This window comes from Macrotis lagotis, chromosome X, assembly GCF_037893015.1.
Source record: "Macrotis lagotis isolate mMagLag1 chromosome X, bilby.v1.9.chrom.fasta, whole genome shotgun sequence".
Lineage (NCBI taxonomy): Eukaryota > Metazoa > Chordata > Mammalia > Peramelemorphia > Peramelidae > Macrotis > Macrotis lagotis.
Window position 1 is genome coordinate 628,067,438 of NC_133666.1, and position 15,303 is coordinate 628,082,740.

At 35.1% G+C, this 15,303-nt stretch overlaps 1 protein-coding gene across 4 annotated transcripts in view; it reads right to left on the reverse strand.

The window, feature by feature from the left end:
• The window catches only part of BRME1 (break repair meiotic recombinase recruitment factor 1), a 44,213-nt gene that overhangs the window by 17,651 nt on the left and 11,259 nt on the right, over positions 1–15,303 (reverse strand). For 3 of the 4 annotated variants that reach the window (XM_074203577.1, XM_074203578.1, XM_074203576.1), the window contains 2 exons: positions 11,747–11,851; positions 2,184–3,704 (listed from right to left, as the gene is read on the reverse strand). In XM_074203577.1, the coding sequence (XP_074059678.1) occupies positions 2,184–3,704; positions 11,747–11,851 (1,626 nt within the window). The remainder of the gene's footprint in view (positions 1–2,183; positions 3,705–11,746; positions 11,852–15,303) is intronic. The other variant, XM_074203579.1, reaches the window with a different exon arrangement.

Sequence of the window (15,303 nt, forward strand, 5' to 3'; positions counted from 1 at the left end):
TATATATATATATATATATATATATATACCTGAGAAGGTAGAATTCACAACTGATTAGATATGGGTAGGGGGAGAAAGACTGAGTAGTCAAGGATGACACTAAAACTTCAATCCTATATGACTAAAATAGTTGTACAGAAATAGGAAAAGTAGAAAGAGAAAAAAGAGCTTGGGAGTAAAGATAATGAGTTTTGTTTTGGATCTGATCAGTTTAAGATGTCTACAAGACATTCAGTCTGAGATGTCTAATAGGCAGATGCAAGACTGGAGGAAGCTAGATAAGGAGATCAAAGACTCATCTTCAGAGAAATGATAATTGAATCAATGGATGTTGATGAAATCATTAAATGAAATAGCAAAGAAGGAGAAGAGAAGAAGGTCTAGCACACAGCCTTGGAGGACATTAACTTATAGTGGGTGTGACCTGTATTAGATCCAGCAAAGAAGGCTGTAAAGCAATGGTTGGACAAATAGGAAAAGAACCAGGAAAAAATAATATCTAGAAAATCTATAAAGAAGAGAGTGTCAAGGAAAAGATAAGTGACAGTGTCCAAGTCTTCAGACAGTTCAAGTAGGACAAGGATTAAGAAAAGGCTAAAAGATTTGGCATATAAAAGAGCACTAGTAACTTTAGGGAGAACAGTTTGGAAGACAGGTTATAAAGAAAAAATAAGCATGTAAGAAGGAAGGAAGTCAAGGGCACTTGTTCCATATGGCCTTCTCATGAAGTTTAGTCATTAAAAGGAGAGTTATGTTAACAGATGGCTGGGATGGGAGGATCAAGTCAGTTTCTTGAGGTTTGGGAGAGGTGGGCATGTTTTTAGGCCATTGAAAAGAAGTAGACAGGGAGAAATTGAAGGTTAATTTAAAAAAGGAATGATAGAGAATATTTAGAGGAAGAAAATATGGAATGGGATTACTTGTGCAGGTAGAGGGTTCACATTGGTCAACCTGGTAAAATAAGCTCTGTTCCTATTGTACAGATAGGGAAACTGAGGCTCCAATATATAAAATACTTTGCCTTTCACTGTAAAGTAAATTATAGATAGCAGTGTGAATGGTGGTTTATGACTGCTTAGTGGATATGAGGGAAGGGTGAGCCCTGAATGCAGCTCTCTGGTCCTGGCTTAGGTCACTATGGTAAGGTCTTGCTTTACTAATTTGTACAAGGGATGAATCAAGGAGACCCAGACAAGCATTTGTTGACTGCAAGACTCTAGAAACAGAAAACTGAATTGTACTCCAGTATTTCCTGATTTATCAAGTGACCAGGGATCCTTCATTTGTTCTATATGAGATTTACCAAACACAATGCTTCCACTTGTCCAGGCAAGTAAGCACAGATGGCTGGCACTGAGTCAACAGTAATAAAAGCCAATACTTGTTTAGCTTTGTTCTTGTTCTGTTGGTGCTGTTATGTCCTTAAAGGAAGTGAAATCCCAAAAGAATCCCAAAAAGAGTCAGAAAACTGTCCTTCAAAAACAAAGAATCAAGTGTCTGTAGGTAATCCTCTTTTTCTATCAGTAATATCCTCTTCTGGGATCAGATACTTACATGTTTTCCACATGTAAATAACATGCTGATGTCTCAGAACAGACAATCAAAAAGTAAAATTCTGCCTTCTAGATTTGGCAGAAATCCTGTTTGAGAATGAAGGGTCAGATTCAATACTAGACACACAGAAATGTTACAGTAGTTTGCCTTCTGATAAGCTCCAGGGATGACAAAATAAATTACTTTTTGTTGTCCATGGGTTTTTCAAATCTCTGTGATTGGTTCAGCATGGAAAAAAGAATATCTATATATACAATATGCTTCCCTGGTGACATATACATGTATACTTAGCTGAATATCCATCCATATATGTGTGTATATATATATATATATATATATATATATATATATATATATATATATATATAATGAGACACTTGGGTCTTGCAGAATGCCTATAACTTGTAGAAAATTATTTTTCACTTTACTCATTACCATAGGAATTCAACATTTTCTGGATGCTATCCAGATTAACAAATTAGATATTAAATACTTAGTTTTTTTTTATACAAATGGCGAACATTAAGTTGTTAGAAGAAAGGGCTGATAATCCAGAGCTAAGTCAGAAGTAAACACCATATAGTAACTGTCTTAGAGAAAGAAAATCACAAACATGGAGAAGGCCTTACTTGTTCAGATGGAAATCCAAAGTTAGGGTCATCAAGAGCATCACGTATTTGGCTATCTGGCAAAAAATCTAATTCCAGAGCCAGGGATTCTCCCCAATCAGTATGATCTTCAAAATTACATTCATTTTCAGCCAAACTTATCTTTTCTGCAGACAATTTTCTACTTTTCATATTAATTTCAGTTTCTTTGACAGGATCAGCTATCATCTCTTTGCCCATGAACAAACAGGTAGTAGTATTAACTGAGAGACTGATTTCCTTGAGACCAAAGTTTTGCTCACTGCTCCCACTGATGATACCTAACCCAGGTTCTTTGTCATCTACCAAATTCATGAGCAAAGGTGATGAAAGTCTTGTCCCTGAAAGTTGATTCACTTCCTTTTGGTCAATTCTGGTAGTCACCTGTTTCTGTTCCACAGTTGGATATAGATTCTCGTTTTCCAGGGCTAGAGCCACAGTATCTTTGTGTTCAATCTTGGGTATAAGATCTTTAGGAGTTGATACAATAGAAGTTGAATCGTTAGAGACCACCCTGATACTTTGAGATAGTTCATCTTCATGTCTTGCCTCTTCTCTGTCCTTCCCTCCCTTTTCAGTATAAGGGATATTGAAAAATGAAGGCATTCCAATAATCTGAGTTATCTGAGTTCTCCCTTTGGATTCAGAAATATCTGTTTTTATTTTCAAATCGGTATCTAAAGGACATGAGCAGCTAAGACATTCCTGTCTAGACATCCAGGACCCTTGGCTGTCAAGGCTGAGTTTTACATTTTGATTTGTCTTGTTAGATTGTGGCACATTATCCGGGCACCCCTGTTCTGACTCCTTGTCCCAGGGTTTCTGCTGGTCAGTACTTTGTTCTCCAAGAGTTGATAAGTTAGAATCTGATGGAATTATGGACAAGCTACTTTCTTCCCTCTTTCCTTGTCTCTCAGGGAAGTCATCACTATCTAAACCTCCTATAAACTCATTTGTGGTTGAAGTTTCTACTTCCTCTTGAGCAATGTCACCTTCATGGGTGGCTCTTCTGTCTGGCAGAGGTCTGTTCTGCTGTATTATTGAAGCATTAGTGCTTAATTGGGCTTCTTCTTTTTGGCTGTGGCTGCTTAGAACCAAATTCTCATACACTGGAGTACTGTTCATTTTCATTTCAACAAGGGAGCCAGACTCCAAATTCTTGCTTTCTGGATTTTTGCCATTCAAAGTATTTGTCATTTCCTCTGAAAGATGCTCTTTGTTAGTTCTTTCTTGCACAGGGATTATACTTCCTATTTCTTGAGGAGTATTATTGAATGTACTGACAGCAATATAATGGCTTCCATCTGTGGACTTTAAGAGACTTTGACTGTCTTGTTCCTGAAAAAGTAAAACTCTCTCACCACCAACACTGTCCATTTCAGAATTCAAAAATCCCTTCTGCCTTTGATCTTCCAACTCCCTGTCTTCCTGGACAGCTGCTACCAATGGCTCATCAAAGTGAACATTTTTTGCCTCCTGATGATTAGATTCTGTTAACATTATCTATGGAGAAAAAAATTAGAAATTTTAGAATCTTGAGTAGTTCTATGATTTATCTTCTTAAAATTTTAAAAATATGTTTATATATAACAATTTTTAAAATGTCAACATTCATTAAAATGTTCCAAATTATCTTCCTCGCTCCCATCCCTTGAAGAAGTGAGCAATATATTAATTATCATGTGAATTTATTGAAATATCCTCATCTACAGGTGTTCTATAACCAATAGCAGAAGTGGGATTAGGAAAAGGACCGATAGATACAAGCAGAAGCTAATCAGAATGATCAAATGTGTTAATAATAATTTATTGAGTATCTACTATGTGCAAGGCTTTACGCTGGTGTATAGATAATATGACATAGTCCTGTCCTTAAAGAATTTTAATACAACTTAGAATATAAGAATCATACATATGAGTAGTTAGTTAATTTTTAAAATAGAGAATGTTTAGTAAAAGTGAGAGGTAGTGTGATTTGGTGAATAGAGGGCTGATTTTGAAGTCAGTGATAGCTAGATTAAATCTTGCCTCTGTCAAATGCTATTTTAGAGATTATAGCCAACAAATAAACTCAGCATACAAAAAAACCCTTAAATCTTTTAGATTACAGTCAACAATCTGCATTAGTAAGGGGAGTTTCTTCACTTGAGTTCCCTATACTGAGGAAATCTAGGTGAGAAGCAAAAAAAATGTTAAATATTAAATAAGTGATGCTGACCATATGAGCTGTGGAAGAACCATGATGGCAGAGTATGGGCTGGGACTCCCCCAGCCCTCTGCAGACAACTTTAAAATAATACCTCAAATCAAATTTTGGAGCAGCAGAGCCAACAAAAAGGCAGAAGGAGACATTTTCCTAGCCTAAGTCAATTTAGGAGGTCCAAAGGAGATGTCTCTAACATTATGGTGGGAACAGTCAAGGCAAGAGCAAACCCTGAAGGTAGCTATAAGAGCAGCAACTTCAATAGCTTCTGAAGGTCTCAGCCCAAAGACTGTAAATGAATCAGATAGCAGATCAAAAAGAGATTACAGGGCAACCTCTGAAAGCCCTGGGAGCAGTTGACATTGATTGTGTTCCAGTTTTTTTTTTTTTTAGGCTTTTTTGCAAGGCAATGGGGTTAAGTGGTTTGCCCAAGGCCACATAGCTACGTAATTACTGAGTGTCTGAGCCTGGATTTGAACTCAGGGACTCCTGACTCCAGGGCTGGTGCTCTATCCACTGTGCCACCTAGCTGCCCCTTTGCTACAGTTTCTAACATTAATTTAGAGTGATTTCTCATTCTATTGCTCATACACACTTCTGGGTCACAGGTCTGGTATGGAGAGGAACACTTGTGAGAGGTCACAAGGAAATTGGGGCCTTTGGTCATAGTTCTAGGGCTAAGAGGAGTAATAATGTTTGTGGTTATGGTTGGGGAGGGTGAGGGCGAGGCTCCTAGGCAAAACCAGAGCCCAAACTAGGAGGGCAGTGACCACATCTCTTCCAGGATTATACTCCCTTGGAATCCCTGAAAACTTGTAGACTCTAAGAATTAGGTCTGAAAATAGCAGCACAAAAAAAAAAGGTATGAAACTTGGGAGAGTGCCTCCCCACCCCCAGATGAACAGAGCCCATAAAGAAATAGACAGAGAAAATGTATAAATAACAACAACAAAAGCCTACTTACAGCGGTAGGGAAGACCAAGACATGAATTTAGAAGACAACATTGTGAAAACAGCCACAAGCAAAGAATCAAAGAAAAATGCTAATTGGATCCAAGGCCAGCAAGAATTCCTGGAAAACTTAAAGAAATAAGATGGTAGAAGAAACAGCTTAGTAAAAGAGACCAAAAATACTGATGAAAATAACCCCCTTTCTTAAAGTAGAATTAGCCTAATGATAAAAGAGGCATAAAAATTCACTGAAGGGGGCAGCTAGGTGGCATAGTAGATAAAGCACCAGCCCTGGAGTCGGGAGGACCCAAGTTCAAATCCAGTCTCAAACACTTAATAATTACCTAGCTGTGTGGCCTTGGGCAAGCCACTTAACCCCATTTGCCTTGCAAAAAAACCTAAAAAAGAAAAAATTAGAATTAGTGGGACAGCTAGGGAATACAGTAGATAGAGCACTGGCCCTGGAGTCAGGAGGACTTGAGTTCAAACCCAGCCTCAGACATTTAATACTTAGTTGTATGATCTTGGGAAAGTCCCTTAACCCCATTGCCTTACAAAAACCAATGATTCCATGACACTTTGAGAAACAATAAAACAGTCAAAAGAATGAAAAAATAGAAGGAAACATGAAATATATCTCATTAGAAAAACACTTGACTCAGAAAATAGATTTAGGAGATATTTTTAGAGTACCCTGAAAGCCATGACTAAAAAAAGAGCCTAGATACAATATTTCAAGAAATAAAATTACCCCAATATCTTAAATGCAGAGAGTAAAATAGAAATGGAAAGAACCCACTAATTATCTCCTGAAATAGATTCCAAAATAAAAATTCCTAGGATCATTAAAGTCAAATTTCTGAACTTCTAAATGAAGGAGAAAATATTGTGGAATCACAGTAAGTTTCACATATGATTTATAGCAGCTTCCACATTAAAGGAGTAGAGGGCCTGGGGCATCATTCCAGATGGCAAAGGATCTAAGGGTTACAATCCAAAATAACCTATGTACTCAGCAGGCAGGTTTTTCTGTTTCAGGAGGAGGAAAAAATGGATATTTAATGAAACAGAGTTTTTCTAAGTATTCCTGATGAAAAGCTGAGCTGAAGAGAAAACTTGACATTCAAACAGAAGACTTAAGAGAAGCATAAAACGGTACACATGAAAGAGTAATCATAAAGGACTCAATGGAATTACACTCTTTATATTCCTGTTAGGGAAGATGATACATATAACTCCTAAGAACTTTATCATTATTTAGGTGGTTAGAAGCATAGTCTGTATAGTCCTTACAGGACCTGCATAGACAGAGGGTATGCATGTGAGTTGATTATATTGGGAATGACCTCCAAAAAAAGAATGCATGGTATGATAGAGATGAGAAAAAAAGGAAAAATAGAATCAGACAAATTTTCTCACATAAAGAAAAATCTTTTATCCATGAAAGAGAAAATGGAGGGGGTAGTTAGCAGGTAGTGATTGAACCTCATTCTCATCAGAATTGATTCAAAGAGGGAAGAGCACAGACTCAACTAAAAACAAAAATCTATTTCTCTAATTGGGACATAGCAAAGAATGGAGATAAAAGAAATGGCATAAGGGGGAGGGTAGATTGGGGAAGGAAGTGGCCAGAAAAAAAAAACTTTTGAGGGGCTACAGGATGAGAAAGAAAGAGAGAGAGAGAGAGAGAGAGAGAGAGAGAGAGAGAGAGAGAGAGATTGAGAGAGAGAGAGAGAGGATAGACAGAAAACACTGGGACTGTAAATGCAAATGGGATGAACTAACCATATAGAATAAAATGGAGAGCAGAATGGATTGGAAACTAGAATTCAATAATATGTTGTGCACAAGAGACACATTTGGGACAGAAAGACATACACAGAGTTGAAATGAAGGGTTGGAGTAGATTCTATTATGCATCAGCTGAAACAGTACAGAGAGCAGGGGTGGTAATCATGATCTCAAACAAAGTAGAAGTAAAAATAGATGTAATTGAAAGAGATGAGAAACTTGATGTTTAGGCATTCAGTCAAGTTTGACTTTTTGTGACTCCATGGAACATACTGTCCATGGGGTTTTCTTGATAAAGATACTAGAGTGGTTTGCCATTTCCTCTTCCAATGGATTATGGCAAAAAAGGCTAAATATCAGAAGTCTTTTTGAACTCTAGTCTTCCTGATCCATGACTCAGTGTTCTATCCATTAAACTATCTAAATACCTCCAAATCAGGGAAACTATATATTGCAAAAGGTACCATAGACAATGGAGTATTATCAATAATTTTTTCAGCAACTTTCTTTGATAAAGGTCTCATTTCTCAATATATAGGGAAGCAAGTCAAATTTATAAAAATAATGGTCATTCCTCAATTGATAAATGGTCAAAAATATGAACAGGCACTTTTAAGAAAAAGGAAATCAAAGTTGTTAACTGTCATATGAAAAAATGCTCTAAAATCACTATTAATTTGAGAAAGATTAAACAATTCTGAGGTTCCATCTCACACCTATCAGAAATGACAAATGTGAGAGATGAGGGAAAATAGATACATTAATGGACTCTTGGTGGAACAGTGAACTGGTCTAACCATTCTGAAAAAATTCTGAAAATATGCCCAAAAGGCTATAAAATTATGTTTCCTTTGATCAAGCAATACCACTATTAGATCTATAACCCAAAGAGATCAAAGGAAAAAGAAAGGAACAAATATATACAAAAGTATATAGCATCTTCTGTGATAGTAAAGAATTGGAAATTGAGGGAATGCTCATCAATTGAGTGATGGCTGAACAAGTTGTCCTTATGATTGTGATGAAATACTATGCTATAAGAAAAGAGAGGAATAGTCTTAGAAAAAAAAACCCAACATGAACTAATACAAAGTAAAGAAAGAAGAACCAGGACATCATTGTGCAGAGTAACAACAACGTTGTAATGATGATCAACTGTGAAAGACATGACTACTCTGATCAACAGTGATCTAAGATAATTCTGAAGGACTCATGATTTAAAAAAATGCTACACAACAGATATCTTATTGTCTGATCTTGTTATCTCTTATACTTTTTGTTTCTTCCTTAAGGATATGATTTCTCTCTCATCACACTCAATTTGGATCAATGTACAACATGGAAACAAAATAGAGACTGACAGATTGCTTTCTGTGGGGTGGGGTGGGGGGAGGGAAGTAAGATTGGGGGAAAAATTGTAAAATTCAAAACTCAAATAAAATCTTTAATAAAAAAATGCTATCCACCTCCAGAGAGAGAACCAATGACCTGTGAGTGCAAAATTAAGTATAATTTTCTTGCTTATTTTTGCAATATGATTAATATGGAAAAGTTATGTATGATTCCACATGTATAATTGATATATTGTTAGCCTTCTCAGTGGGTGAGCGAGGAATGAGGGAGAGAATATGGTACTCAAATTTTAAAAGAATGGTAGAATAAATAATTCTTAAATTAAAAAAGTAAAGGTCATGGAAATTCAAATGAGAAAGAAATCACTGCAGGCTGGGACTACTAAGGGAAAGTGTTACAGAAGAGGTAGGATACATACTGTGTCTTAAAAGATGGCTAGGGTATAAATGGTCAGAGAGAAGGAAGAGAGGACATACTTTCCACAGCTGTTTAAAGAAGTTGAAGTAAGAATGAGCTAAGACTATCTGGATAATAGTGAGTAGAATCACTTGGTTCTGAAGAGTTGGAATGTGAAGTGACATCACAAAATTTACTTATCTGAAATCTGAAGACTATACCTAGATGGCATATTACAGAAGGTGCTAACTTCCTCTTTCACATAGCATTATTACTGTCCCCAGGTTCTATATACTCACTTGTCCATGAGCTCCTCACAGCCACCAAAGTCCATATCACATTGATAACTCTGGTGATGCTTTTGGATAAAACTGGCCAATTATAGGGCAAGCAAAATATTTTAATCTAATTTCATCAATATCACTGGGAACTATCTTTCTCAGTTACTCAATTTCCCCATTTCTTTTTCTGCTAAAGTTGCTAAATTCACACATTGAAAGTTATGATGCAACGCTCTCTTCAACTGTACTTCAACTATACCCCGAAGCACTAAGGACAGTAAGTGGGAACATCTTGTTCATGTGTGAGACCTTAAAAATCCCATAGGTCCCAGGAAACTTGAAAATAAAAGGTCAGTTACAAGGATCTAAACTGGGTTGTCAGCATGGGTTTGAGTATCATCTTTGAACATGGCCTAATAAAAAGTATATGACTCTAGTTTTGTCTTTTATGATTTCCACATGGTCATCCTAAATTCCTTTATTAAAGAAAGGCTTTAGAGCACCAGCCCTGGAGTCAGGAGTACCTGAGTTCAAATCTGGCCTCAGACACTTAATAATTACCCAGTTGTGTGGCTTTGGGCAAGCCATTTAACCCCATTGCCTTGCAAAAACTAAAAAAACAAACAAAAAAAACCACAATAAAAAACAAGGCTTATGGGTAGAGCCAAGATGGCAGCATAAAGCTAGTATACCCTAAAGTTTTTCCCAACATAACTTTAAATGAAACCTCTATACAGACCTTAAGCTACAGATCCCACACAAAAAAAGAGTGAAACAAATTCCTAACTCAGTGATATCATGAAGGATCTTCAGTAAAGGTCTGTCTCTTCGGGAGTAAAGGGGAAGCATAGCCCAGCATAGGTAGGAGATCAGGAATGCTAGTGGAGGTTTTTAGACACAGTGCAATTCAGGTCCCAGTTCAGCAAGCCAGCTTGCTAACAGGCCAGCAAGGAGGGTCCCAAAGTCCAAGCCCTGGGAACACTAGAGCCACAGATAGAATAGGGTTGGGAACAGGCATAAAGGAGAAAACAAACTGCTGCGTAGGCCACACCTGGACTGCCATCAGCCAGGGACCAGATCCTGGTCTTAGCACAAAAAACTTGGGACTATACTCCCTGTACTCCAGAGCAGAGCTCAACTATCAAAATGAGCCCCCGCCCCACCAAAAAAGAGCACTAACCATACAAAGCTACTATTCAGATAGGGCTGATAAAAATGCTATCTCAGAGAAGATCTTCAGAAGAAAGCAGAGACATGTTGTCTGCATGTAAATCCTCAAAGGAATTTATGAACTGGCCTCAAATCTAAAACCTCATGGAAGAGCTCAAAAAAGATTTTAAAAACCAAAGAAGAGAGGAAGAAGAAAATGGAAAAAAGAAATGAGGGGGCAGCTAAGTGATATAGAGTCAGGAGAACCTGAGTTCAAATGTGACCACAGACACTTAAAAATTGCCTAGCTGTGTGACCTTGGGCAAGTCACTTAAATAAAGGGTCCCATTGCCTTAAATAAATAAAATTATTTAAAAATGAAAAGAAATTAGAGCTACTGCAGGAGAATTATGAAAAATTGACTGAAGAAATCAACTCCTTTAAAAGTAAAAATGACCAGCTGAAAGATACTGTAACTCATCAAAAACTAAAATTAACCAACTGGAAAAGGAAACCCAAAAACTAGCTGAAGAAAATAAAATCCTAAAAAAGCAAAATTGGACAAATAGAAATTAATGATTCAATGAGACACCAAGCTTCCATCAAAGAAAACCAAAAGTCTGAAAAAATGTAAAATATCTTTTAAGAAAAACAAATGTTCTGGAAAATAGATCCAGAAGAGGTAATTTAAAAATTATTGATTTACCTGAAAGTCTTGATCATAAAAAGGTCCTGGAAAATATTTCAGGAAATTATCATGGAAAACTCCCTTAATATTTTAGAACAAAAGACAGAATACTTTTAGAAAGAATCCACAGAACAAAAATAAATAAATAAATAAACAAACAAACAAACAAACAAACAAATAAATAAATAAAAAGAATCCACAGAACACCTCCAGAAAGAGATCCCGGAATAAAAAAAGGCTTACACAATTCTAAAAGACATGATAGAAAATGTCATATCAACTATGGAGTCTGAATGTAGACCAAATCAAACTATTTTCACTTTAAAAAATTCGTTTTATGGTTTTCTCTTTCTCGTGGTTCTTTTTCCTTTTGTTCTGATTCTTTTCCCACAACATGACTAATATGGAAATATATTAAACATGACTATATATGTATAATCTATATCAGATTACTCACTGTCATGGAGAGGGGAGAGGGAGGTAGAAAAATGTAAAACTCAAAATCTTTAAAAAATGAATCTTGAAATCTATCTTTACATGTAATGGGCAAAAATAAAATATAAAAAAGAAAAAAGGCTTATATATTATATATTTGAAAGTATACTTATTTTCATTGCCAAGGACTGACTCACATAAAAACTCACATGATTCACATAAGGCAAAAAGGTTATTTTGGTAGTAATGTTAATCAAATAGTAGGATGATTTCAATATAGCATATTTTAGAGCTATACCTGCTTGGTGTTGCTATTCCTAGCAGTTTTTTCCATTGTCACAGTTTTTTTAGTCAAAGATTTCTTGGACTGTGCAAATACTGGAACAAACTTCATTTCTGAGTTCTACAAACAATAATAAAAGAGCAAAATCAAACAAGAAGACAAAGTATTTTAAAGCTTTTCCTTTTAAAATAAAAGATTAATCATATTAATGTGTTCTAAGGTAAAAGCTTTTGACACTGCTGAGAAAGATACACAGAAATGAATTTCTATAGTTGTCTAGAAAAATGTGGCTCTATACTCAATTTCCGTAGTTAGGCAGTGAGATGTCGTACTTTTGCTTTTAGTTTTTCATGGATTTTTTTCACATCTCTTTCATCTCTTACTAAGAACTATCCCTTATAACACAGAATTTAAAAAAAAAGGAAAAAAAGTAATTCAGTAAAACTAATACATTAAATAAGTCTGACAGTAAAAGGTACACATACATTCATTCTCCCACATCTGCAATTCTTCTTTGGGGGTAAGCTTGGTTATTAGAGTTACATAGTGTTCAGTTTGGGGTTTATTTTGTTGCTGTTCTATTTTTATTGTGACAACTATTATACATATTCTTTTCCTAGTTCTACTTACTTTCACTCTACTTCAATTCATAGAAGTCTTTCCCATGTTTCTCAGTATTTTCCATATTTGTTTTTTATGATGCACTATTATTTCATTGCATTTACATATCACAATTTGCTTGTCCATTTCCCAACTCTTGGATCTATTTTATATACAGTTCTTTGCTACTATATGAAAAAAATACTTTTATAATTATTTTGGACATATGGGACCTGTCTTTTCTATCTCTGGTCTTCTAAAGATATATGCCTACTTGTAGGACCTTTGAGTTAAAGGATATGGACATTTTAATCATATTCATAACATATTTCTAAATTCCTTTCCCTAATGGTATTCCAAATCATTATTCCAGCAGTAACAAATCTGTTTTCCTAACCCTTTAAAAATAACTACTTGCATCTTCTGCCAATTTTGAAAATTTGTTGGTTTTGAGGCAAAATCTCAAAATTATTTTGATTTGCAATTCTCCTGATATTAGAAATTTGAAGCAAACTTTCATAAGGGAATTAGCTTTCAATTCTTTGGAAAACTGCTTGTTCATATCCTTTCACCATTTATCCACTGAGGAATGGTTCTTGGTCTTACATTTTTATGTTAGTGTTAGTCCTAGATATGTTCTGGATATCAGAACCTTATCTTATATTTGCATATTTGGTGCAAAGGTTTTTTTTTTCCCTCCAATCAGTCCCTTCATTTTCTATCTTTGATCCTTTATCATTTATTTATTTTTTTAGGTTTTTTTTTTTTTTGCAAGACAAAATGGGGTTAAGTGGCTTGCCCAAGGCCACACAGCTAGGTAATTATTAAGTGTCTGAGACCAGATTTGAATCCAGGTACTCCTGACTCCAAGGCCGGTGCTTTATACACTACGCCACCTAGCCACCCCTATCATTTATTTTTCAAAAGCTTTTCACATCATATATTCTATATAATCCATTTCATGTTTTGTGATGTCCTTTATACCTCATTTGGTTAAGAATCTGATTAAGTTATTAGAGTCATTAAATTCATAGAAGAGACTCTTCTAAATTTTTTTAAATGATGTGACCTTTAACATTTAGATCACATATTCATTTTGAACTTATTATGAAATGTGGTGTATAAGCTATTGCTCTAAACCCAATTTCTGCCAAACTGCCCTCTACTTTTTTTCAGTGGTTCTTGTCAAAAAAGAGAACTCTTCACTAAGTAATTTATGTCCTTAGGTTTAATTTATGTTCTTGAACACTGAGTTACTGAGTTCATTGGTTTCTGCTTTTTGCCTCATATAGAAGTTTCCACTGATCTACTTTTCTATTTTTATCCAATCCCAAATACTTTATTGCTTTATATAAAATTTGATATCTGGAAGTTCTATATAGTCTTCATTCCTTTTTTATTTATCTACTTATCTATCTATTTATTTACTTATTTTAAGATTTTTGCAAGGCAAATAGGGTTAAGTTGGCTTGCCCAAGGCCACACAGCTAAGTGTCTGAGACCGGATTTGAACCCAGGTACTCCTGACTCCAGGGCCGGTGCTTTATCCACTATGCCACCTAGCTGCCCCTCATTCCCTTTTTAAAAAAATTATTTAAAAAATATTTCTGTTAAGATTTTGAAATTTTTATTCTTTCAAATGAATTTTGTTATTAATTTGACTAACTCTATAAATTATCTCTTTGATAGTCTGATTGGTATAGCACTAAATCTGTAAATTAATTTAGATAGTATAACTTCATTTTTATTATACTGTCTACCATTATCAATGATTATTTAATTCAATAAAAATTAAGTACCTACTATGTGTCAAGCACAATGCTAAGTGTTGGAGACATAAAAAGAGACAAAAGACAATACCTGCCTTCAAGGAGCTTACAATCTAATATCCTTCTAATTATTTTTTTCCTTTCCTTTTTAAAAATTTTATTTATTTAAGAAAAGGGGTTTAAATGACTTGCCCAAGGTCACACAAACCAGGCAATTAGTAAGTGTCTGAGGTTGGATTTGAACTCAGGTCCTCCTGATTTCAGGGCCAGTGCTCTATCCTCTGTGCCACCTAGCTGCCCTCTTTTATTTTTTCTTTTAAAAAAAATTATTTTATTTAATGCAACGGAGTTAAGTGACTTGCCCAAGGGCACACAGCTAGGAAATTATTAAGTGTCTGAGGCTGAATTTGAACTCAGGTACTTCTGACTTTAGGGCCATTGCTGTATCCACTGTGCCATCTAGCTGCTCCCTTTATTTTTTCATTAAAGAGTGTTTTATAATTGTTATTTATACAGTTTTTGGTGTGCCTTAGTAGAGTAACTAGCACATAATATATGAAATTATTATTTCTTTTGCCTGGGACTTCCGTGTTCTTTTCTCCTGAATTTTATTATTGTTGGATAATAATGCTATTGATTTTTGTGGGTTTATTTTGTATCCTGCTACTTTACTGAAGCTAATGTCTCAATTGGTTTCTTTGCTGATTTTCTAGGAGTTTTTAAGCAAATTATTATGTCATCAGAAAAGAGGAATAATTTTATCTCATTTATGCCTTTTTATACCTATATTTCTCTTTTATTATTACTACCAGTAGCAGTCCTAAAACTACCAAACAACAAAAGGGAAAGGGGATATCCTTTCTTTATTCCTGTATTTACTGGGAAAGCTTTGAATGGCTCCACTAAAAATAATGCTAGTTTGGGGATTTAGATAGTTTTTCTTATTAAAATGGTTATATGCCTATGCTTTATAGTTTTTTGCATAAATTAAAAGTTGTATGTTCAATTTTGATCTATGCTTATCATGGATGCAAATGAAAAGCCTATATCAGATTGCCTTCTGTTGGGGGAGTGGGGAGGGAAGGGAGAGAGGGAGAAAAATTGTAAAAGTCAAAATCTTGCATAAAGAAAAGATTGGTAGAAATACCACTGTGTGTAATTGGAAAACAAATAAAATATTTATTTATTAATAAAAATAAATTA